The 23,058-nt window shown below is 40.8% G+C and overlaps 1 protein-coding gene across 1 annotated transcript in view; it reads left to right on the plus strand.

Moving 5' to 3' along the window:
* ALK (ALK receptor tyrosine kinase) overlaps window positions 1-23,058 on the plus strand; it is a 316,153-nt gene that overhangs the window by 60,121 nt on the left and 232,974 nt on the right. The window contains exon 2 of the mRNA XM_075147934.1: window positions 22,226-22,345. Within this exon, the coding sequence (XP_075004035.1) occupies window positions 22,226-22,345 (120 nt within the window). The remainder of the gene's footprint in view (window positions 1-22,225; window positions 22,346-23,058) is intronic.

Consider the following 23,058-nt stretch of genomic DNA (forward strand, 5'->3'; position numbering starts at 1 on the left):
AAATCACTCTGCCATACACACACACAGAAATTAGTCTTTGTTTTTAATATCTCTTTATTTTTTGTGTGTATGTAGAATGACACAGTGAAGCAGCATTGGTGGGAGTTCCCACGTCTCTCAGCCCCCCTGTTCTGCAAGAGCTCTTTCTTCTTCATCAGTTATTAGTACATTTTGTCAGAGGGCTCAGTTGACCTAACAGGGCTTTCAGGGAGAGCTGCCGCCAGGACACTCTTTGGCTGCATGCAAGCACCATTAGCTCAATTCTAAGGATGCCAATTTCTTTTGTTACTGTGGCAATAGCCTTAAGTAGTCTTTCGGGGCATTGGGGAGCATTGAGCCTGTGTGCTACCATATCTGCTGTAGCCCAAACTGGACCTATATGAAAGGAGGATAGATGCTGAAGGAGTCTGAGGAAAATTGGCAGGCTTATTAGATAAAAACAAACCAGGTCTTGTTCCTATGTTGGACAGGGTTGGAAGTCCAACAGAGGTTTGAACAGCTTTCAGAGGAATGGCTGCGAGACTGTGTCTAGTGTTAGGAAGTGCAAGGTTCCTTCAAGCAGGTCTGCATGCTGTTTTGCAGGCAGATGAGAGCCCATGTGCTGGTGTTCTTAAGCTGCTGGTGGTTACATGACCATAAGAAGGCTATGCTCACGCGGAGCCGGTGTGCCCTGCTGAAAGGGAAAACATATTCACCTGGTTTGGCACTGGTAGCTAAGTCTCTGTGTCATTACTTTCTCACCTGATTTAGGGCGTGCAAGGCAAGGTGGGTTTGCAAGGCAAAGTGGGCTTGCAGAGCAAGTTCACAGCTGCCTGCAAAACACCAGATGACCAGATCCTTGAGTGGATCTTGCCAGTTTGAGAGGGATATGAAGACCTCCCACACTCCTAGCCATTGTCCACTGCCTAAGTGGTTCAAAGAGGTGGCGAAATGTGTGATAATCCCTTTCGTCTAATTAATCACTATACTATGGGGAACTAGGAGACTGAATTAATTCCCTAATATCCCTTAGCAAAGGGAACCATCTATATACTTTTGATTTTTACATTAGTCTTCATTCGTTTCCTGTCCTACACACTTTCGTGGAGCATTTGGAGCAACGTTTCAGTTTTATTGCTTTTCCTTCTTTATGATATTTGTGCCCCTGAAATGTGTGTTGCATGTTCCTTAAAGAAAAGCTTACTGCTTGGCTCCCAGTCCAAACACATGAGATCCTAAGAAACCTGGAGATTTCCAGAAGAGCTTAGCTGCATAAATGTAATTGCAAAACTGGAGCAAATGTTCAAGTGCTACCCTATGCCATCTTTGTATGAGGAATCCTGTATAATTGGTTCTGGAAATCTGGTGAAAAGCTGGCTGTGACCCTTTCTATACGAGGGTATAGAATAATAATGGCAATGGATGTAAAGCATACAAGGACTAACTCCATGTTAGTCACGTGCTGAAACAAAAATACTGTAATATGCATGCTACTGGACTGCTCCAAGTGAATCTCTGTGGGATGTACAAAGCTAACTCTGTTTAGATTCCTCTGAAAAACCAAACCTCAGCTGGAAGAAAAAGCATGGGTCATGTATGAGTCCAGATCTATGCAAGGTTCCTGGCTAATCTGGAACCAGGGTGCATTGGAGTTCATGCAATGTCCATGTTTTCATATACAATGAGAGGTGGTCTAGAGAAGGGGGAGCCAGAAACAGCAAGAAAATGCTGCAATGCAAATGATGCTGTGAGTTTAGCTAGAAGCAGCATCAGCAACCTGTATATTGCTATATCTGCTCCGGTTCATCCATCTCTACTTAATAGCCTTTTGGCTTGTGTCTGTTAATAGAGTTATAAAATACTTCTTATTTGATGATAGCAAATATCTGATTGTCTTCTGTATGCTCAGATGTTCTCAAAATTTTGGCTATATTCTACGTTTCCAAATTAAGACATTTTGGATGTATGCATATTAAGTAGTGTACAAAAAATGTTAAGTTTTAGCATAACCTCTTTAGTTTTTGCAAGCTTAAATGACGCCACAAAGTACATGCCAAAAGAGAAACAAGGCTTAATGGTTACATGATCTGCAGAAAGTCACCACAGGCAGAAACAGAAGTGAAAGACAGAACTTGGAATACAGTAAGCCCAGGAGACTTGTTCCCAAGTCCTGAACAAGGTTTGTCTAGGAAGGGATGAGTTTCTTACCTGTGTTCTAGGTAAACCTTGGAAGATACAGTAAGTTTCTATCACATTTGTTTTGGATTTTTTTGAAAAAATGCGGTTGCTAACAGTTGTTTTACTATGTGTCTCAGTTTGGTATTCTTATTCACACCCTTAGGAGTAATGGATATCTTGTGTACAGAGATGAGCAGATGATTGTAGCAGTGGCTTCTTAGTTGCAAGGCAGTAAAACATTATGATACTCCTTTGTGGTGGTGTACAAATGTCTGTCTGTTCATCACATTGCCCAATGCTAATGCATTTATATGACTACAAATTCCATTACTTTATGCAACTGAAAGGACAGAGGACTTTGCCACATAAGGGAGAAATCCCAGACCACTCTTATTAAGAACCTGATGTCGGTCCAGAAAGGGATGGTATATCTTGTTTTAAACATTCAACAAACCAAAGCTGAACAAAGGGAAAAATAACAAACTCAAGACGGCTTAATTTTTGCTTCAGGGCATAGGCAGATTGCCATAGAAAGGTAGAGGAATAATTGTCTGCTAAGCAGACCTAATCTCTGAAATAGGCATAGCTTCGAAAAATAATGATACGAAACTCAGACTATTCTTCTTCTACTCGCTGAAGAATAAGAAGTCTTATATGCTGCAGGAGGTTGTTCCAGAGATAGTTTTACTGGAGATTAGCTTCCAAAATATTACCATAAATTATTTTTTAAGACTTATTTTATTAATTAAGACTTTTAAGATTTATTTTATTAATTATTTAAGTCAAGTGGGGCCTGGAAGTTTCTACGGTAGTATTCATGTTAAAACGTGACTTAAATCAGAGGGCATAAATTTGCCGGTCTCACAGTGTTCTAGTGCCAGATACCTAGCCGTATTCACTGTTTAGAGAAAAGGCTTTCCTAGAAGCCTTCTGTTCCAGAGGCTGGTCGGATCCTGGCCACGACTGAGGGTGACTCCTACCAATAGTGGATGTGGAGGAGGCAGCTCTTTCGCCTACCTGGAAGATCTCAGGTAGAGTAATACTGAGTCTAAAGGCAACTGGATCTGAGCAGGATCAATGAGTGAGCGTCACGGAGTCAGGAGGGCTGGGGCAGAGGTAAGGAGCTCTGGAAAGGCAGATTTGGGGATGTTTGAGCCGACAGCTGTAAGCAAAAGCTGATGCCTCCCAACATGGTTGCAAGTGTGCGGCTCCCACTATGCCAGCTAAAGGTCTGACTTTCCCAGCTTGACTTTTTCCAAGCTCTGCTGAGCACAAGATGGGACTGGAGAATATGCATGCAGGTATAATATTTTGCAAGTCCTCCAAATGACTCCTGAGCCAAGGACAGAGTAGTGTGGGGGGAAAGGAGAAAAAGGGAAACAAGTTATAAGGGCAGTTTAGAATTGAGAGGGATTCATATAAGCAAAAATGGGAATCACGTACTTTTTTCCTATTCCTCAACTAGAACACAGTTACAACCTTGGGGAGCCGGAGTTGTTAAATCCCCTCTGAAAATGCCTCTGGGTGCCCACTGCATCACTAGGTAGTTAGTGACACCCAGTGACACTTTGGCACCTCTGCCTTGCTGCAGATGACATACAGTCACTTTTGAAAAATCCCTTCTTTGTGAATAAAGATAAAACTGGGAGAGTGTTTTAAATTTGTATATTTATTTTCCTGGTTGGTAAAGACAAGCCTTGAAAGAGACTCAAGAGTGAAGTAGAATAATCAAGCAACTCATTGATCTAAAGTTAATCTGCTGCAACTGCCTCAGCAAATGCTAAAAATGGTCTCCTTTCCTCCTTTCTATAACTGAGGAAACGGCTTCTGCCAATATCCCTCTAACACCAGCAGCCCTTGGCGCTTTTGTCAAACATGCTCTGTGTTTGAACAGATCAAATGAAACTCATTTGTTGTTATTGTTTAAGATTAAGCTGAACTTATAGAATTACTGTGGCATTATTAGGCCAGTTTCCTAGAACACAAATAGAATGAAAAATAAAAAAAGAGGAAATTCCGTTTATTTTTTGTTTTCAAGCTCAGTGCTGAGGTTTGAGTCGGCTATTCTCAGTAGTGAATTATACAGTATTGTGTTCTGCAAAGAAGCACCAAGAAGCTGTCTTAAAAACATTATAATTGTTACATAAAGGTTCTATGTAGTATACAAAGCATTCAAAATGTTCCCCAAATGCATGGAAAGTGTGTTTCTGGTGCAAAATAAGAGCAAATCATGCCTTTTAGCTTTGGGCTCTGATACGGAATCTGTACAAACATGAGCAGGTCGCTTAAACTGACTATCTGCTGCTCCATCTGCAAAATGAAGCTATCGAGTGCTGGAAGTACCCAGAGAAGCCAGAAAAGGTATCTGTAGGCAAAATATTTTGGGATTCATGCAAGCTGAATTTTGCTTTTGTGCTTTCACTGATGGAAAGCATTCAAAATAGGTTTTCTACCAAACCATCAGAAGTCATAGTTTTCTTAAATGAAAACTCATCAGTCTTCTAAGTCATCTTGAAAATGAGCTATGGCTCACTACAATTATTTTCATAGAATCTTAGAGCAATTCAGGTTGCAAGGGAACACGGGAGGTCTCTAGTCCAGCCTCCTGCTCAAAGCAGGGCCAACATTGAATTCGGACCAAGTTGCTCAGGGCTTTGTCCAGTCAGGGCTTGAAAACATGCATATCCTCTCTTGGCCCCTGTCCCACTGCTGTGTCGTTCCTACAGGGGTTGTTTTCCCCCCTTATGTCCAGTCAGAACCTTGCCAGCTCCAATTTATGCCCATGTCTGTTGTTCTGCCAGCACGCATCCCTGCTACAAGCTCGGCTCCACCTCTGTCGCTTTCCTCTAGGTGCTAGGGGTTGGCGTTAGGTCTCCCCAAGCCATCCCTTCCCCGGGCTGAACAAACTCCAGTCCCACAGCCTTTCCTCACAGGGCAAGTGCTCCTGCCCCACGCAGCTTGGTGGTCTTCCCTGAACTCCCTCCAGTTAACTGATGTTTTTCTTGTACTGGGTGTCCCAAGCTGGATCCAGTGGTCTAACAAGTGCTGAGTAAAGGGGACTAATCACTTCCTTCAATCTACTGTCTATGATCTTCTTGATACAGCCCGGGATGATGTTTGCCGTCTTTGCAGCCCTGCTGGCCCATGTCTAGCCTGCTGCGCTCCAGGGCCCTTTTGGCAGAGCTGCTCCCCGGCCAGGCAGTGCCCAGCCTGTATCGCTGCAGGGCGTTTGTCCTCCCCAGGTGCGGGGCTTTGCGTTTGTCCCTGTTGGATTTCACAAGGTTCCCATTGGCCCATTTCCCTGGCCTGTCCTTGTCCCTCTGGATGGCAGCCCTGCCCTCTGGCATACCAGCTGCACCCCTTGGTTCGTTGTCATCCACATACTTGATTTTAAAACAAAACTTTAGTTTGTTTGTTTGTTTAATTTGTCTAAATTGAAAAATAAATCTAAGCACCAGTGACCTCTATTCATCGTCCATGTAATTCCACTAATTTTGCTGAATTTAGCAAGAAGTTTGTTTAGAAATGTTTTACAAGGACAGTTTTCCTTGAGTTTAAGGAAATTCACTGGTCTGAAAGCCTTTCCTGTCTTTGTTTTCATCAGTGAGTAAACTTACCCCTCTAGCTCCTTTAGGTCATGTGTACCTGTGGATCACAACTTTCTTCAGTTAAAAACAGAAGAGCAAACAACTACTACATTCCTCCCTGCCCCCACCATTTCAGGATGAAGTTAAGTTCCAAAGAATATTTGTTCTAAAAAAATGAGCCAAGCCTGGAAAAATCAATACACTGACAGAAGAAACTTTGTTTCTCTGATTCTGCTGGAGGATGCAGGCATGAGGTTGCATCCCACTTGGGTTTAGGTTTTTTACTAGTTCTGTATTGCCTGGAGCTCAGCCGCTGGTAAGATACTCTAAGTAGAGATAATGCTTAAACCACAAAGAGGGGGTTTTTTTATTTCTTCAGTGAAGTATATCCCTGATGTTTAGCCAGCACACAGAAGCTTTATATATTAGCAAAATCTTTGGCTTTTGGCTCGACAATAGCTATGGATTGTGCTGAATTTTGCTTCCACTTCAAACCAACCTTGCAGGCAGGTATTGTAGGATGTTTTGCTCTTACTGCAAGACTAGAGCATGTTAAAATCGTGAATGCCACAGCATCCTGATGAAATCCCCAAACAATTGTAATTCACTACCAATCTTAAAATGCTATTCTACTCTAGAGAATAACTATTCAAAAAAGATCCTTATTTAATCGATAGAGTAACTCCCCATGTACTTTCAGACACATATAAAATCTGTTAGTGACAACGTGATAGGTTTTATTGCTTTTTACTTCTATTAGCATTGCAGAACCAATTCAGCTTTGAGCAAGCTGTAATCTCCACCTTCCTATATTATATCCACAAAAAATAATAGCTGGCACAGCACAGAGGCTCTCAGGCACCTGAGTGCTATCAATAATGGCACTGTTAACCCAGGTTCTGGTGAGTAACCTACCCTGACCACTGAAAGCACTGGGACTTCACAGGTTTTACTGAGACCATTATTTCAGTTTACAGGGGGTTTGCTATTATGTACATTGTACAAGGACAGAAGAAACCCAGCTTATGTCTGACCCTAGGTTGTGTCTGCAGGTTAGGAAATTACTGCATTTTTCATTGTCCAGCTGAATACTGGTGCTGCATTAATATGAAGTCTCATTATAATATTTTTACTCAGCTGATTTCTGTGCAGTAGAGTTATATTAAAAATTGGGAGGTGTCATTCAATTTGGTTAAGGAGGTCATCGTTTGGATACTGACCTCCAACACCTGCAAAATTGGATGGAAAAAGAGAAGAGAACCCGTGTGCCTGCAGCATTCTGATCTGTTTCTGTGGCTGGTAAAGATATAGCCTGAATCTGTATTACTGGAAAAGCAGCATTACCTAGAAGAGAGAGGAACTCAATTAAGGAAAAAAAAAAGAAAAAAAAAGCCAAACAGATTATCTTTAAAAGTTTAGGTTAAATTCTGAGCAATCTTGCTTTTTTCGTCCCATATCAATTCTCATTGTCTGGTGTCAAGGTTTCACAAAAACACACTTAAAAGTATCAGTTTGGATTTTTATTTCAGTGCTATGATTGACCTGTCAATGGTGATAGGTCTGTGACAAATCCTTTTTAGACTACAATAGAAGTGACATCATACTCTGCAGTTACTGGACATGAGATCATACAGATATTTTCCAAGCCAGGGTTCCAGACTGGATTTTGATTTTGCACACCTCAAAATTCAAGAGAGTTTGACTGAAGGGATTTGACTTAGTTTTACTTTTAGTGGATGCTCTGCAGGAAGCTTCCAGCTCTAGCTGGTCATTGTGGAAATGGCAGGTTAGGTGCTGCTGGAGACACAGAGGTCGGTGCCCTGAGAAGCAGGGCAGACTGCTTTTCAGAATAGGATACAGAGAGGAAGGAGGGAAAGTTCCTGACGTTCCCACATGCAGTCCAGGATGCAATGGTCAGAAAGCAGAAGAATTACCAGCAGATTAAAACTCGGAGCGGGGGAAGTGAATTTGCAGCTCGGGCAGTCTGTACAAGGAGATAATGATGTTAATTCCTCTGAGTAGTGAGCTGGATTCTGATCAACCTTGTGTAAGCAGGTGTACTCCAGAGATAGCAAGGAGCAGAAAAACAGGTTAATTACTATTTTTAGCAATGCAGTAAGGGTAGACTGGACAAGTTAGCACTGTTTCCCTGATAAATGTTAGATTGTGGGTGGTCAGGGAGCATAAGCATCTGAGATGGCAACTACTAATCAAAAACTCTCCTGGCAGAAGTGGGCAGAGGCAGGTTTCATCCACAGGACAACATACTGGGTCCCTCATCGTGAGAATCAGTCTGCTCTTATACCCTACCATCGCTTCAGTGTCCTTCAGTTGCTCCAGACCAAGCTTTGCCATGGTGAGAGGCACCCGGCTGCTAAATGCAGGGGAGACCTCCCTTCAGAGTCAGTGCTGCCTCTGGTACCAGCTCCCAGAACTAAGAAAGTTGTTCCCTCTCGATGGCATGAGAAATCCTAGGCCTCCTGTGCCCAGTCATGGGGTGGGAGCAGGGATATAAAAAAAGAGGGCAGGGAGAGTGCTTGTCCCTAATACTTCTCTTGAGTAGAGGAAGGGAGGGGAAGAAATGAAGTAAAACTGAAGCAGATATGCCCAATTCCTGAAGACTGCTTCTAGCAGCCCAGAAGAACAACTATAGGACATCCCTGAGCAGGAGGTTGTAATGGCTTAAGGACACCTGAGACGGAGGGCAGATAAGCACTGAGGAGAGCCTGGGGGGAAAGAGAGGATGCTCTTGGTATTAAAATATCTTACTAGGGCCCTTATTATCATCAAGATATGGGTCAAGTGTCCCAGAGGAAACAGGACCTGACCACCAAACTGTATTAGAGAGTTGTCTTGATTGCCAAGTAGTGAAGTTAGTGATTTGGTGGTACAAATCCTGTTACCACACCGTTCTTTTGCATCATCTGATCACCTGTGTATAATTTAGAAACTTCATCAAATTTTTCATCTTTCCCTCTCTTTGCAAGTAGTAACGTGTCTGTAGGATGGTGGTCTCTTTCTCTATCACCTGCTCCAGTTGTCTTTACAGACTTAAGACACCCTGCTGAACCAGCCTTTCCTGAGATAAAGTTATCATGGGAGAAAAGCATGCTCCCTCTTTTTCTTCTTGCCTGGATTTCTTTTAGTAAATGGGATGGAAAGAAGGCTGCTTACCTTCACAAAGCCCTTTTTTCTTAGGTGGGAGTACAGATATGAGCCTGTAAGATCTACGACACGTTATCTGAGTGGATTGAATCTGGGGCAACTTTTGTCATGTGCAAAGCGGGACAGTTTCAGTCAGTTTGTTAATGAATTCCAGAGGGCTGGCTGCTAAGGTGATACTGGCTGACATTTATTTCTACTTGCTAAGCTGTACGAAAAGAACCTTTAAAATACCCCAAATCCTCACCTGGTAGTTTCTGTGATTGCTGGTACTATCATTGACAGAGGGATATTAGGCAGGCCTTGGAAGAAGAAAGGCAGTTTGTAAAACTGATTGTTTCAAAAGACTTCTCCGTGTTCGAAACCAGAAATTATGAAAAGGCTGAATGCTCTTGCCTCCCTGATGGGATGCAAACTTACAGAGTGGCTCTCTGCAGCTCTGCACATGCCAGTTCAGCTTGCTGCGTTCGGTGATGGATCAGTTGCTTGCACTGTAAGACAGTTGAAGGTACAGCTAGGACTACAGGTGCAGGCAGCTTGTAAACAGAAAGGCCAATTTTTTTTTTCAAAGGAAAGGAAAATGTGTGTTTTTCATTCTGAAACTGCCTGCCAGTGTTATCAAGAAAGGGTATGGATATAAGGAGCAGTGGCATCCTTCTGGTGGGGATTCAGTCTGTTGTTGTAATTCTGACAGTGTGCTGTGCTGTCTCTGACATGCAGCTTCCCCTCTGCCAATAAAAATAAATATCCATCTGAAGTTTGTAGCCAACAGAGAATTTCTTTCATTTGAATTTTTTTATGAGTTTACCATAGCTGTGCTCATTCTGTTTCACTCTTTACTAAATTTTCTAAAAGACCTCAGTGACTCTCCACAAGTTTTTTTCAGACTGGCCAAGCGGAGTGGCTTCTCCAGTTCAAGGTCCCTTGTTGACAGATGCATAACAATTAGAATTACTTAAGTTGTTTTCTAATGTCAGATTTTCCATCAGGAAATATCATTTTGAAAACTAGACTTCCTATGAGAATATATCAATTTACACAAAATACCGGGGTCTTTTTCAGCCTGGGAGAAAATGAAAATGAAATGTTTTGACTTTACCATGATGAAGCATTTGGATCATTTACTTCATTTGCAACTATACTATAGTATACTTTACTGTAAAATTGACATGAAACACTTAAATTTTAATCCTTTACACAAAAGCATTGGCTTCCAAGCTGTTTTCCTATATAAGGTTTTATTTCCAGGAAACTTCAGATTTATTGTTCATTCCAACATGTGCAATGGAAAGAAGAGAAATTATGGAGTTTCCTGCAAAGCAGAAATTCAGATTGCTGCTCAGATCCAGCACCTATTCAGTACCATGGGCATTTGAAAGACCAACTGGTGCATAGCTGGAGTACCATACAAAGCAAACAAACAAAAAACCCCAAGGGCTGAAATCTGTTCCCAGTAAATATTTGAGTAATTTCAAAGTATTCATCAACTGTGGGTCTATCCATGAACAATTTGCAAACAACCAACAAGTGCCAAATTTCACAAACAAACTGTTCATTGCAAATAGTTTGCCTCTTCACTGTGACTGAGATGTGTGTCATTAAGAAGCCAACTGTTCTTCTTAAACAAGATTTTATCCTTGCCATAGTAAAAACTATGTGAGGAGCAGGACAATAGAGTTTAAAGGAAATGATATTTTGAAAACCTTGCTTAGACATTTCTTCATAAAAATATTTACTGCTTTTTATCCAAGGACTCCCAAGCCCAGTAAGCATCATTACTTCCATTTTAGTAGCAGAAAAAAACAAGGCAAAAAGGGAAACTACACAATTTATCTTAGATCCCATTGCAGATAAGAAGAGCTCGGAATGGAATTAGCTCTCTAGAGTTCCAGTTCATGAAACAGTATCTATGGGATGATAAGTTGGCTTTTATTTATAGTGGGTATTATTGTGGCACTCATCACAGAAGGCGCTGTATAACTAAAAAAAATTCAACTTACCAGTTTCAATAGCAGACTTACAATGGAGGTCTGTATACTCTTTCTTTTCTAGATGTGGAAAATGAAGCATAGATTGCAAATTGTTTTACAGCATTTGGGGCTGGAAGCGGAAAAGTAGCGTGAGACTGGCAGTGCTGTCTCCACATTTTCTGGTCTTCTCTCTCTTAACTTGTTGCTCTTATCACCATTAAATTCACCTTTAGAGCAACTGCCGAAAGCACTTTGATTTCAAGACGTGCATGCAAATAAAACATTCCATGCTCAAAGACTAAAGGTAAAACTAAAAAAAACAAAGCCCCAACACTGAAGCAGCTCACTGAAGGCAGCTGGCGATGATTCCACCTTAATTATTGCTTAAGGAGTGTTACTTGCAAGCACCTTATCCCAGGAGGACTTTCTTGGGGAAAAGCCATGGGAGAAAGTCTTCTTGAAGAGGTGTCATCTACCATGACAAGTTGCCTGTCCTGATGAGTCTGGTGCTGAGACCGCATTATGATGACTGATGAGGCCGTCCGGAGCAGTTAACTCAGCCATTTGTAATCATTTCTCTTACAGGCCTTTCAGTCACTTTGGGAAATTCTTTTTGAACAGTGCAGGTTCTGGGGAGAAGAGAAGCGAAGTTATTTCTCTTTTGCAGGAAAGAATTTATCTATTTATCATGAACTTAGGGAAAAATGAAAAATAAAAATAGGTATAAAATATCTTACTGTCCTTCTCGATATTCCTGCAAGGCTATTTTGGTTTATTTTTGTGTAGATTAAAGCCCCATTCACGCACTGGCTGTTCCAGATGCACAGAATTTCACTTTCACAAGGTAGAGTGAAGTCATTTGGTAGAGACAGGGCTGGACTACCAGAAGTGGGGACCTCTGGGGAGAAGTAAAGGTTGTTTTCTTTTCTAAACTTTGCTACCATTTTGCGATGTGAATTTGAGCAGGTCATTTAATCCCATGGCTTCTTAGTATCATTACACATAAGAGGTACATAATTCTGTAGCAAATGCATCATATCGAATTTTTTCCATGTGGTTCATGTCTTCTACTGGTTGTTTTCCAACTCATAGAATCATTAAGGTTGGAAAAGACCTCTAAGATCATCGAGTCCAACTGTCAACCCAACACCACCATGCCCATTAAACCATGTCCCTAAGTGCCTCATCTACACGTCTTTTAAATACTTCCAGGGATGGTGACTCAACCACTTCCCTGGGCAGCCTGTTCCAAGGCCTGACCACTCTTACAGTGAAGAAATTTCTCCTAATGTCCAATCTAACTCCTTATGTTTCAGCTCCTTATGGGCCAGCTTTTCAGCCCAGCCCTTCTCACCAGTTTTGCCACATCTGAGGAAGGCTGTAGCAGTATGTAGGAATACGTAACAGAGAAAACAGAAAGCTCTTCTTTTCTGTAATAGGCAGATGGTAATAACCTGCCTCTTCCTAGTCATCTTGGACTGTGTCTCGTTGAGTATTTGGATGGTCATCTTTTACCAGAAGCCAAATATAAGGCCGAGTAGGACTTCGCAGCAGCATGGTTTGCATCAGCAGAGATAACCTGGGCCATCCTGCCCCATACACAAGGCCCTGCCTTGAGCTGGAGCACCGTCTCTTGTATCACATAACTGAACCGCTCTGGTGCCATCCAGCAGAGGATAGTGGTGGCTGGTGGCATCAGCTGCTTTACAACATCACTCACCTCTCTTATGTGAATGCTCAGGATTGGTTAACATTTAAGATCTTTGGAAAGCAGCTCTACAGAGCAAAATTGTGCCCCAGTGGTTAAAAAAAAAAAAAATAATCAGGTTATCTCCAGAGATACTGCTTCTTGTTTTTCTTTTGCACCTGAAAAACAGAATGATGAGTAATTTCCCTTTTACAATCTCTACTCATAGTCAACTCAGAGGTGTCTATCTGGGTGAAGACAGCAGTTTCTCGTGCCTCGCTCAGGTACTTTATGACCTTCATTTTGGCAGCACTTGCAGAACTTCCTTGAGAAGTACTTTCACATCTGAATACCCCACAGTTGTAGTCACAGATGCTGTCCTTTACCTTAACCAAAATTAAATGTTGCAGTGAAAATAGACAATATAAGCACATTGGCATCTTTCTCAGTAAAGGGAATATGAAGTAGTTTTTATTGTTACTGCCAAGATAGCTGTGTTTTAGATTGAAATAGTCATCACGCCCTTTTGCTATTTCTAGAAATAATGCAGCTTGCCTACGAATAACAAATGTCTAGTATTTTCTCTGGTACCAAAACACCCTGCACGTATGTTGCTGTTCTGCAACTATATCTTAACAGAAATGCCTAATGCAGCAAATAAATGGCTTTAGCCATACAAATGGCAGGAAATTCATAACTGTCGCTGCTTCACAATTTGTGTCTGTTGTACATGTATAGGGCTTCGTATGATTCCTCAGAGTGTTCACTTTATGTTTTGATACAGCAGGAATATTTTAAAAGTTTCTTCTTCTAAAATGCCATCTCTGAATCTCAACGTTTCAGAATTATTCTATATATTAGAGCTGGACAAAGCCTCTAGATCTGCGGTGACCTTTCTAAAGGTATTCCCTCTGTCTGCATGGTGCAGTCGAGGCACAGTTTCTATGGGAGACATCACTTCAGGATTTCTGCCTCTTTGTATGGGAAATCTCCAGGTTTTTAACTGAAGTTTCTATATTTTATTTCCTTTGCTGATGGCCTGTTTTAAATGTGGAGGGTGATGTCTGATTTAAAAAAAAGCCCCTGGGTTTGTATTTACATATGTGGGACCATTATTGAGCCTTCTGCCAAGATTATCTTTCACATGCGTTTGTGCAATAAACATAGAATTTCCCTCCTTTCACAGAAGCAATAATAGTAATAATGATAGTAATGGGAAAAATAAGGCTGACTTATGCCACTGCTGTTGCTTTCTTCCAAATAACCAGTATTTACTGGTCACTGTTTGCAGCTGTGATTATTGAATGGTCAGCTTGCTCCTGAGGTGGGCTTATGCCAGGTTGTGCATGAGTGACTGTTTTGGACATCGCCCCATGCTCTTTGAGGAAGAAGGATGATGCACATGTCCAAAAAGCTTTTTTCATAGAGCACTGTGAAAGAAAGGGGTATATGTAGCAGTAGTATGGGATACGGGGAATGTGAGTTCCCAGGGAAACCTGGATAGATCAGCTGGAGTGAAGTAAAGACACTTCCCAAATTAAGTCAGTCTGAACCGGGACCTTTTGAAATGTCTCTGTCTGTATTAGAAATCATAGGAAGAAAGTTTGTCCTTCCTTCAGATATGACATATGTGTGTGAAAATGAACTTTTTTTCCTCTCCACCCCCATCCAAGTTCAGTGCAGTGGAAGAGGATTTAAAATGCTCAGGTCATGTGTGACTGTAGATGGATTCGAGTTGGAAGGGAGACCTTTAGTTGCTATATATGAAAGCAAAAACTGTTCCCTAAACTTTGTAACGACTGTCTCCAGAGCCTGCGGTACTGATGTGATACGAAAATGTGGGAGAAGTGAATTACCACCATTTTCATCCTGATCAAAGAAGAAGTCTTTAAAAGGTGATGCAGGCTGCCTGCTCTGAGGGTGAACAGCCCCCTGCAGACCACAAAGATTCAGATGCACCGAAACCTTCAAATACTCATTCCCCCAACATTTAAATGTTCAAGGAATTTTTGCATGTAACTTTTTCAACTGAAACTTAAGAAATGTGAAGACAAAAATAAGTGAGCATTGAATGCCACACCTTGAAAACAAAAGACAGATCAAAAGGCAGATGTTAAGAAAAATGTGAGCTTGTATTAAAATTTGCAGGGACTCCAGGCCACTGATGCATATCTGCAGCTTTGTTAAAGTGGTAACTGCTTAGAGGTGTAAGTTTGTATATGCACTCTGATTTAGTAAGTCAATGTAGTACAACAGAGAGTTTTAAGTGTATATAGAGCACGACGTTGTTTCTGGGTTCGTTTCTTTTTCCTCAATCCTACTACTTAAAATGATATAGGAAGTGTGCAAATCTGATGAGAGACTCCAACTGGGTGTATGTGTTAAATATGGAAGTAGCTATGCAGAAATCCAAGATAAAGGCACTATATGATTTGAAGTCAGTATGTGTAATGAATTATTAAAACTCTGTCAAAACAACTGCTATTTCTTTTTTCCTTGAAAGCCTGGCCACTATGCTTCTAGAGGTTATGTTAACTGGGTACAGAATAAGGGGAAGTACATGTAGAGGAGTAATCAGAGACATGCAAATAGATGGACACTGAGAATACGTGGGATTGGGACCTCAGTTGTGACGGATGAGAATCATACTGGTATAGCATATATACTGGTATAGCAATCATACTGGTAAGCAACTGCTTTGAAGTCCTTTGGATGAGGAACACTATAATGGAGAGGCCTTCTAGGGGCCAGTCCAGGAGGCACTGGAAGGGCTCCCGATGACTGTGAATGGAGGAACTCTCTAATGTTGACACACATGGACCAAACATTAATACTGCCTCTCAGTTGTTTTGTTGCAGGTTTTTCTAAACTGCAGTAGACAAATACCCCAGACAACAGTGGAAGGATCACTTTACTTTTACATGTACAGAAAAAAACCAGAACATCTGCAACCTGAAGTACTTTAGTTTGCCTTAGTAGAAAGGTTACCAATTGCACAGACCTTATCTTAACACTTTCCTGCTGTCTGCAGTGTCTGGACGTCTGTCCGTGCTGCAGGAAACAGCTGGACATAATGGCTTCTGGTTGTCACTGCATACCTGGTCAGTAATTCAGATGCATTGATTATCAGTCCAAAGACAAGGACAAGTATTGCCCTGTGTTGAAACACCACAGCCCCACAAAGTTATCACTCCAACGCTCCTTTTCCAGTTGTGATCCTAAAATATCTAAAAGCTAATACAATGCACAAACATCCAAAATTCTGAATGTGTGTTTGTACATGGAGCTTTGCTGCTGAAGGGCTTTTCCCCGTTGTTTAGCAAAGCTGCAGGCTAGACAGGCAGGAGAAGCGCATCCCTTGACGCAGTCCTGCCAGTAGCCTCAGCTTTTGAGGGGACAAACCAGAGTTGAGAGCAGTTCAATTACTAATGCTCAGTCCTTTGTTTTCTCTGTGTTGCCCACAGAGATGCTTAATTACGCTGTAAAAGATTATTACAGCAAAGATCAGTCTACTGTTGGATTTTGTAAAGGTTTCTTCCACGCACGCAGATGAGTAACAACTTTAAGCCATTCCTAGTCTGGTCTGTAATTGAGACCCTGGGCTCTTTATCAGTGATTCATTGCCATTTTGTGGTGTCTTACTGGGCAGGTCTTCAGCAGCTGCAGAGCATCTGAGATGCAGTAATATGCTCTAGATGGCAGTATATTTTTAAACTATATTAGTTGAACTGGGCAGAATATAAGCTTGGTCATTTTAATTGTTTTTTTTTAATGCTCTTTGCATACCACTTGCTTTCAAAGTAGAAATTGAAAAACTACTTAGATTTTACAATATTCATGCAAATACTAAGAAGAATTCACAGAAAGCAGCAAAGAAAACAATATTATTCTCCCCTGCATTTTTAACAGGAAAATGTGGATTTTTTTTTCCCCCTGTAATGAGCAGCAACACGTGATACTTTGTTAATATTTCCCTGTCACAGTGCTTTTGTGGAATTGTAATTTGGGTGTTTCGTGCTCCTTTTCTTCCAGAGCCAACGTCTGCTGATTAGACCCCATCTCCCAGACTTAGCACAAACTTTCCTTGCATCAATAAATGTCCACGGGATGTGGTGGTTAGATGGACTGTCTAGTCAGTAGAAAAGACTGGGGCCATGGAGCACCTATTTGCTGATTGAATTAGTCAGTTTTGAGATATTTGGTTTTTTTCAAGCAAGAGTTAATATTCCCTGAATATTAAAAGGAGATGGAAAAGGAGATGGAAAAAAAAAATACATTATTAACAGAAAGGGGTTACAAGAAAATTTTAAATAAGCCTTACAAAAACAAAAGAAAAAAAGTAGTTAGGGCCAGAATAATAATAAAACAGTTGTTGGATTAAATACAGTTTTATTAGTGACACATGCTTCATGTACAGGAAGTGTATGCTATTCCCAAATTTACTCATCAAGCATCTGCCAGTCAGCGTTGTTGATCACTTCTATGCCTCATGCAGTATGTCTGACTGAATCCACTATCCACAGGTCTGCTACAGCCCACTAAATGCAAATTTCTTCTCCACAGCAATCCAGCACGGGTTCGGTGACACACATACTATCGTTTATTTGCACTCATCAGGCTTTCAATATGACATAAAATCATTGTAACATAATGCATTATTAAACATATTTTCCAACTGAAAAAGATAAACTTGACAGACTGTCAGCGAACATTTTTGTATTTTAGAAAAGGTTTGTAAAAAGAAACCCTGGAGTACATCCACCCATTAGGGTAAGTAAAGCTCACCAACTATTCAGAGCAAGAAACTGTGTGGAATGAGCTTGCCCTTTGCCTCGCTCTCTGCCTTGACTGTAAACAGAATTTGAATTTTGCTTCTGAATGTCACTTAGACAATGATTTGTATGAGCATAGTTGAGTCTATGGATTTCCACAAGCGTTTATTTGGGCTGTTTGTTGGTTTTGGTGCTGCTCGGTCACCTCGATATAATGTGTTCTTTGTGCTTTCATGGATGACCGAGTATGTTTGTAGATGGGAAGAGGGGAAAAATGAAAGTTTCTAAGAGGTTGTATGAGTACTGTTAGTGTGATTGTCAGGATCAGTTGTGAATTTGAGAGCTTACAGGGAGTTCTCAGGCAACCTTTTTTCCCCTGGTTGCATCCCTTTATTCCCCAAAAACTGAGACCAAGAAATTTTGTGGAGTCAGGAGCTTAGGAATCCTTTACAAGGACCTCTGGGCCGTATGCTCTCAGCTAGACAGAGGCAAGCCTGAACATCTTGCTGGTCATAGCCAGCCAGGGCTTCATAAATGCCAGGGTCCTGAGAGCTCTTTTGCAAGGTGGAGATGTTGGGCTTCAGGGCCCCAGCAGAATTGGATCTGCCTCTTCCCAGGATGTCCTTGGCCTGCCTCTGGTTCGTCGGAGAAGTCTGCAGAGGTTTCCTTACCTGGGGCAGTCAGCTGCCTCTAAGATTTTTTGTTTGTTTTAATGAAATGAAGTTGGCTTTGTCCCGAGTAGATTTGGCCTTTTTTTTTTTTTTTAATAGGGGGAAAGATAACTGTGTAATATGCTTTTTGTGGAAAATTGCTACCTTTTACTTAAAACTGGAATAACCTTTTCTGAAATGTCAGGTTTCCCTAGAGACTGGAAAATCCAGATCTTAATGGAGGCTGTTTCTAAACACATCATTGTAATATTTGCTAATAACTACTGTATTGATTACTGTTATAAACGAGAGCCAAAATACTACTAATTTTGATTTCTGATTTCCACGCAAACAAACATGAATGATTTTGAGGTATTTTTCAAGATGTTGATGTAGCTGAAAGTACATGTTCATCTCGCTTATTAACTTACACATCTGTTGCAACTCTGAAATCTAGAGGACAGGTACATGCAGGTTTGTCACCTCAGATTTACCGCTGAGAAGCTGGGAATAATACAGCTCAGCAAAGAGAGAAAGCTTATCCAGTGAGTAATAAAGCAATACCCAAAGGTAGTAATAAGCAATATTCGGTTACATGTAGGTGCACTTTTTGGTTAAAAAAGGCATGGGTGTTTTGGTAAAAGTTCAATTACATTTCTGCACTGCATGGAAATTTAGAAAACTATATATATTAATTGCTGGGGATATTTCTTCCTTCTTCTGGAAAGGGTGAAAAAGGGAGGAAATCTTGTTTGTTTAAAAATGACCAAGTAGAAAGCTTTTCTTGTTGTTCCACTTTTATGTGAACATGCAGGGTTATTCTATTAAAGAGGTATTTTTCATTAAAATAATACATAAATATTTTATTTAATGAATTTGTGGCCTTGAGACTTGACTTCAGTACACATGAAACATTTTCTATTTTTTTATTAAAACTCTTGGTGAGCTGAACGAATTTCACATCCCCTAAGGAGATTCCTTTGCACAAGTTTAAAAACAGAAATGTCAAATGTTCTCTTCAGGTGCACATTTCTAGCTGTGATTGGAGTGCCTTGGGTCAGGATTTGGCCCTGGATATTCCTTTAGGCAGGAATATCAAAGAAACCTCTGTTGTACCTTGCCATACTTCTGGCTACTAAAAATGGAGCTGTCAGCTTCCAGTTGCTAATCCATTAATTTTTTTTAAAGGTTAGGGTTACTGTTGACAAATGACAGAGCACCCTGGTACAAACAACTGGAATGGGAGGTTAGCATATTTAAAAAGGACGAGACAAAATTTTCTTAGTGCTTTTTGGCTTCAATATGAATTGTTTTGGAGAGTGGAAAAAAACTTTATTTTGTAAAATGGCTACAGTGTAGTCTGCGTTTGCATTACCCTCGCTGCACAAGAAGCATTTGTTTAGCTGGTAATTACCTTTCTGGACGTAAAATGCCCTGGAGGTGGAAGAGGAAAGGTCTCTCCTTTTCCTAACCTATAGCTCACTCTGAAATCAAATCATTCCTCACTGTGAAGAGTAGCCTCTTGGCTATATAAAAACCTTTTACCCAGCATCTTTCTCTGAAGATAACTTAACTTAATTGGGAAAGATTCATAACTTCTGATACAATCTTCTTGTCTTCAAGTTCAGACCAATAGCCCAAGCAAGTAATTTGAGATGAAGTTCCAAAATTAATCCTAAAGAATTTGAGAAAAAGGAGTTCTTAGGTTAAAATGAATTGGACTGAATCCATTACATTCTTTAAAAATAGAGAAAAACTTTCAATTTTTTATGTTCTCTCTTATGCACCTCTTGCTGATGGTAGAGGGGAGGTTCAGGTGCCTGGACTGCCCTGTCTTCTCTGCTCAGATGTTCAACTTCATTTTTTATCTCAATTTACTGCATATATTGATGACAGAGGGAACATTTCCACTTAGCTGAGGCTGAAGGTAGGCATGATTTCTGAAGAATGCAACGTGTAGTGCATTACAGTTGTCAGAGGCATTTTTCTGAAGGTGAGGAGTGCCAGGGAATTTGGTGTACTGCAGCTGATTGTTGTGTTACTGATGCCCAGGTAAGGCTGATCAGGGTGGTAGCAATTTTGAGTTCTGTGGCTGCAGCGTTAGGGAGAGAAATGCACCTCAGTGACTTTCTCTCAGGTTATTTTGCCGTGGGAACAGAGACGGGGAGCAGGTCAGTTTTTCAGGTTTGTGTGAAGTTTCCACAGGATTGTGACCCCAAGGCTTGGCTCTCTATCAGTACTGAAGCATAACATCTACATTCCTTTGGGCCTGTTAGGGGTAAAGAGGCCCCAGAGTTCTTGTCAGTGGGAGACCCGTGATCTGTGTTTAGGATATTAAATCATTGCCCATTTGGAGAGCCACTGGGTACAGATGTTATATAACATGGATATTGATATTGGTCAGGCATCTCAGATCAGGGAAAACACATGTTGCTTTTAAAACCAGCTTATTTTAGGAGCTCAGTTTTTATTAATATTCTTCTTTTATTTATTATGTTATGTTAGCATCAAAGTGAAGCACATTTGTAGAAAAAATCTGCTTTTAGCAACTATTATAACTATTGTAATGAAACCTGACGTTACTTGCCACAACCAGCTGTATCAGGGGCCACTGAAAGACGTGTCAACTATGTCTTGATGTTAGGAAGGAAAAGCCAATATAAAGGTTATTCCATAGTTACATATCACTTCATCATTCACAGTTGAAGGCAGGACACTAAGTTTGATACCCACCGTCATAAATCACTGGCCTGATCTTCTGTCGCTACATTCCAGACAACAATAGGGGATATTTAGTTATTGTACCGTAACTTAGCATAGAGACCAGGATTAATTGAGCCATTAGGGATATTAAACTTTTTCCACTCAAGAAAGGCTTACAATACAGCATGAAGTCCATTCTTATCTTGAAGATTATTGCTTAAAGCAATGAGCAAGAGTTACAGTTCTTACATAAGAATGGTTATTTTTCTCTTGGTTTTGCTATCGTTACTCAGTTACAGAAGTGTGCTAAAAATGAGATTGCACTGAGAACGAGATAGGATACAACTAACACGTGGTATTTTAGCTTCTGACAAGTCCCTCTGGAATTTTCAAGTTTTTCTTCAGTGGAAGTGGGAAGCAGAGCTAGGCAGAGCTTTAACAGAATCAAAGCAGTGTTTTCCCCAAGGCGTCAGCCGTTTACCATGTTTACTATTATCCTCTTAAATGTGTCTTTTATGATCTGTTACTATTTATCCATTCAAGAGGACAGTTCTTCAGCACTCTGAATTAATTGTTACTCTAAGTTAGTTAATTCCTATTGTTACAGAAAGTTTTACCAAACTTTTATTGGGAGGTATTATCAAATTGTTTTGCTGTTATTACAGCAAACCTTAGCATTGCACCTAAACTAAAAGAATTCAAGTAAGCAACTGTAGTATTCTTGGCAAAAATATTATTTAATAGATTGAAAAATGTACTTTTTATTTTCTTTCTGAACAACAAATTCTTTATGGCTTCTCTGAGAAATCAGAACATATCAGCAATCCGCAGTTTTATTTTGTTCCATTAAACAAACCTTCCAAAGACAAGTTTTGCCTGCCTGTGTTTCTACGAAGTTAAATCCTACCTTTCCCCTGAGGACCTCAAAAAATGAGGTGAGAATACTCAAGATCCTGTCATCTTCAGAAAATCCAACTTAAACATTCACAGGGAAAATCTGTGCTTCCAAAGCTTATCAAGTTCTGCTTTGCTCATTGGCTTTGCGTGTTATCTCAGATACTGTTTCTCTTTGCACCTCTAATATCATTGCGGTCATGCAGAGTTAGTGCACATTTGTATGGATTCTCACTTGTTTTAGGTCGCTGTAGTTCTAATCCCCAGAAGCATCTTTGACATGCATTGGGTTGTTGAACAGGAGCTGGGTACATGTTTGCCTGTTTTATGTATGGGATCTCCACATGCTAACGAAACTTTAAAAAAACAAATTGAGGCACTGAAAGGTCAAAGAGAACTTAGAATCAGTATGAGATTAAAGTTGACAGTTTTTCTAGGTGATGATAATTTTGCCATGTAAGGCAATTTATCTCCTGTCTCCCTGTGCACACACATATCAGGAAGGAAGAACTGACCAAGTAGTCAAATATCGGTGCTTATTGCATATGGTCTATACAGCTGTTTAAGATCTTTGTGCTTGATGTGTAGTACACAAACAGCTACGTCATACATAATGTTTATTTTTCTTTTTTTTTAATGAAAGGTCTGAGCACTTCCGATCTCCCAGCAAGCAGCCCTCCTCTTCCTCCTGGTTACTCTGCTTGGAACTTGACCTGGGTCATGAGAGATACATCCCCTTTCTTCTCCCATAGAGGACGGCACAGTGAGTAGCATTTATATGTTATCCTCAAGAGGCTGTAACTGCCTAAGGATATTGGTATAATACTGGAGCAAAACAACACAAGTCAAATGATTCATGATAAAATATCCATACTGTCAGCCCCTGAGGGCACTAATAAGCCTTACTGCCCCTTACCAGCCACCCCTGGGACCTTTCCCCACCCTGCCCATGGGCCCAGGAGCCCCATTTCAGCCCAGCCTGGGGTCAGGCTGATGTCCTGACCTGATGGCCCATTACCATCTCCATGGAGGTGCCTGGTGACCTTGGCTGGCCCGGCCTGCCCTGGTCCCTCAAAACCAAAGTCACAGACTGTAATATTAGGGTGCTGTGTTGGAATCCAGTGATATTATAAAGCGAAGAGCTGTGTACCAAACTTATTTTTTCTTGCCATCTCCTTCCGTAACACCCATCCCTTCCAAAATCTGGGAATCTGTTTTCATCTGTTCTCTGGTATGACCTATTTACTGACAAATCGTAGCCATTCCACTGTGAAATACTATGGTCGTAGTTAGGACCAAACTGCATAAGGCAATATCTAATATGCAATCCAGAAAGTGACTGAAGTAGAATATATCTACTATATATCTACTACCAGTCTCTATGAGGGGAGATAAGGTGCTGAGAGGCTAATAAGATTTACTCACCCCAAGCCTGTAATTATCTGCTTGAGGGAAAAGTTTGACCTACCTATATGA

Source organism: Calonectris borealis, chromosome 3, assembly GCF_964195595.1.
Source record: "Calonectris borealis chromosome 3, bCalBor7.hap1.2, whole genome shotgun sequence".
NCBI classification, from domain to species: domain Eukaryota; kingdom Metazoa; phylum Chordata; class Aves; order Procellariiformes; family Procellariidae; genus Calonectris; species Calonectris borealis.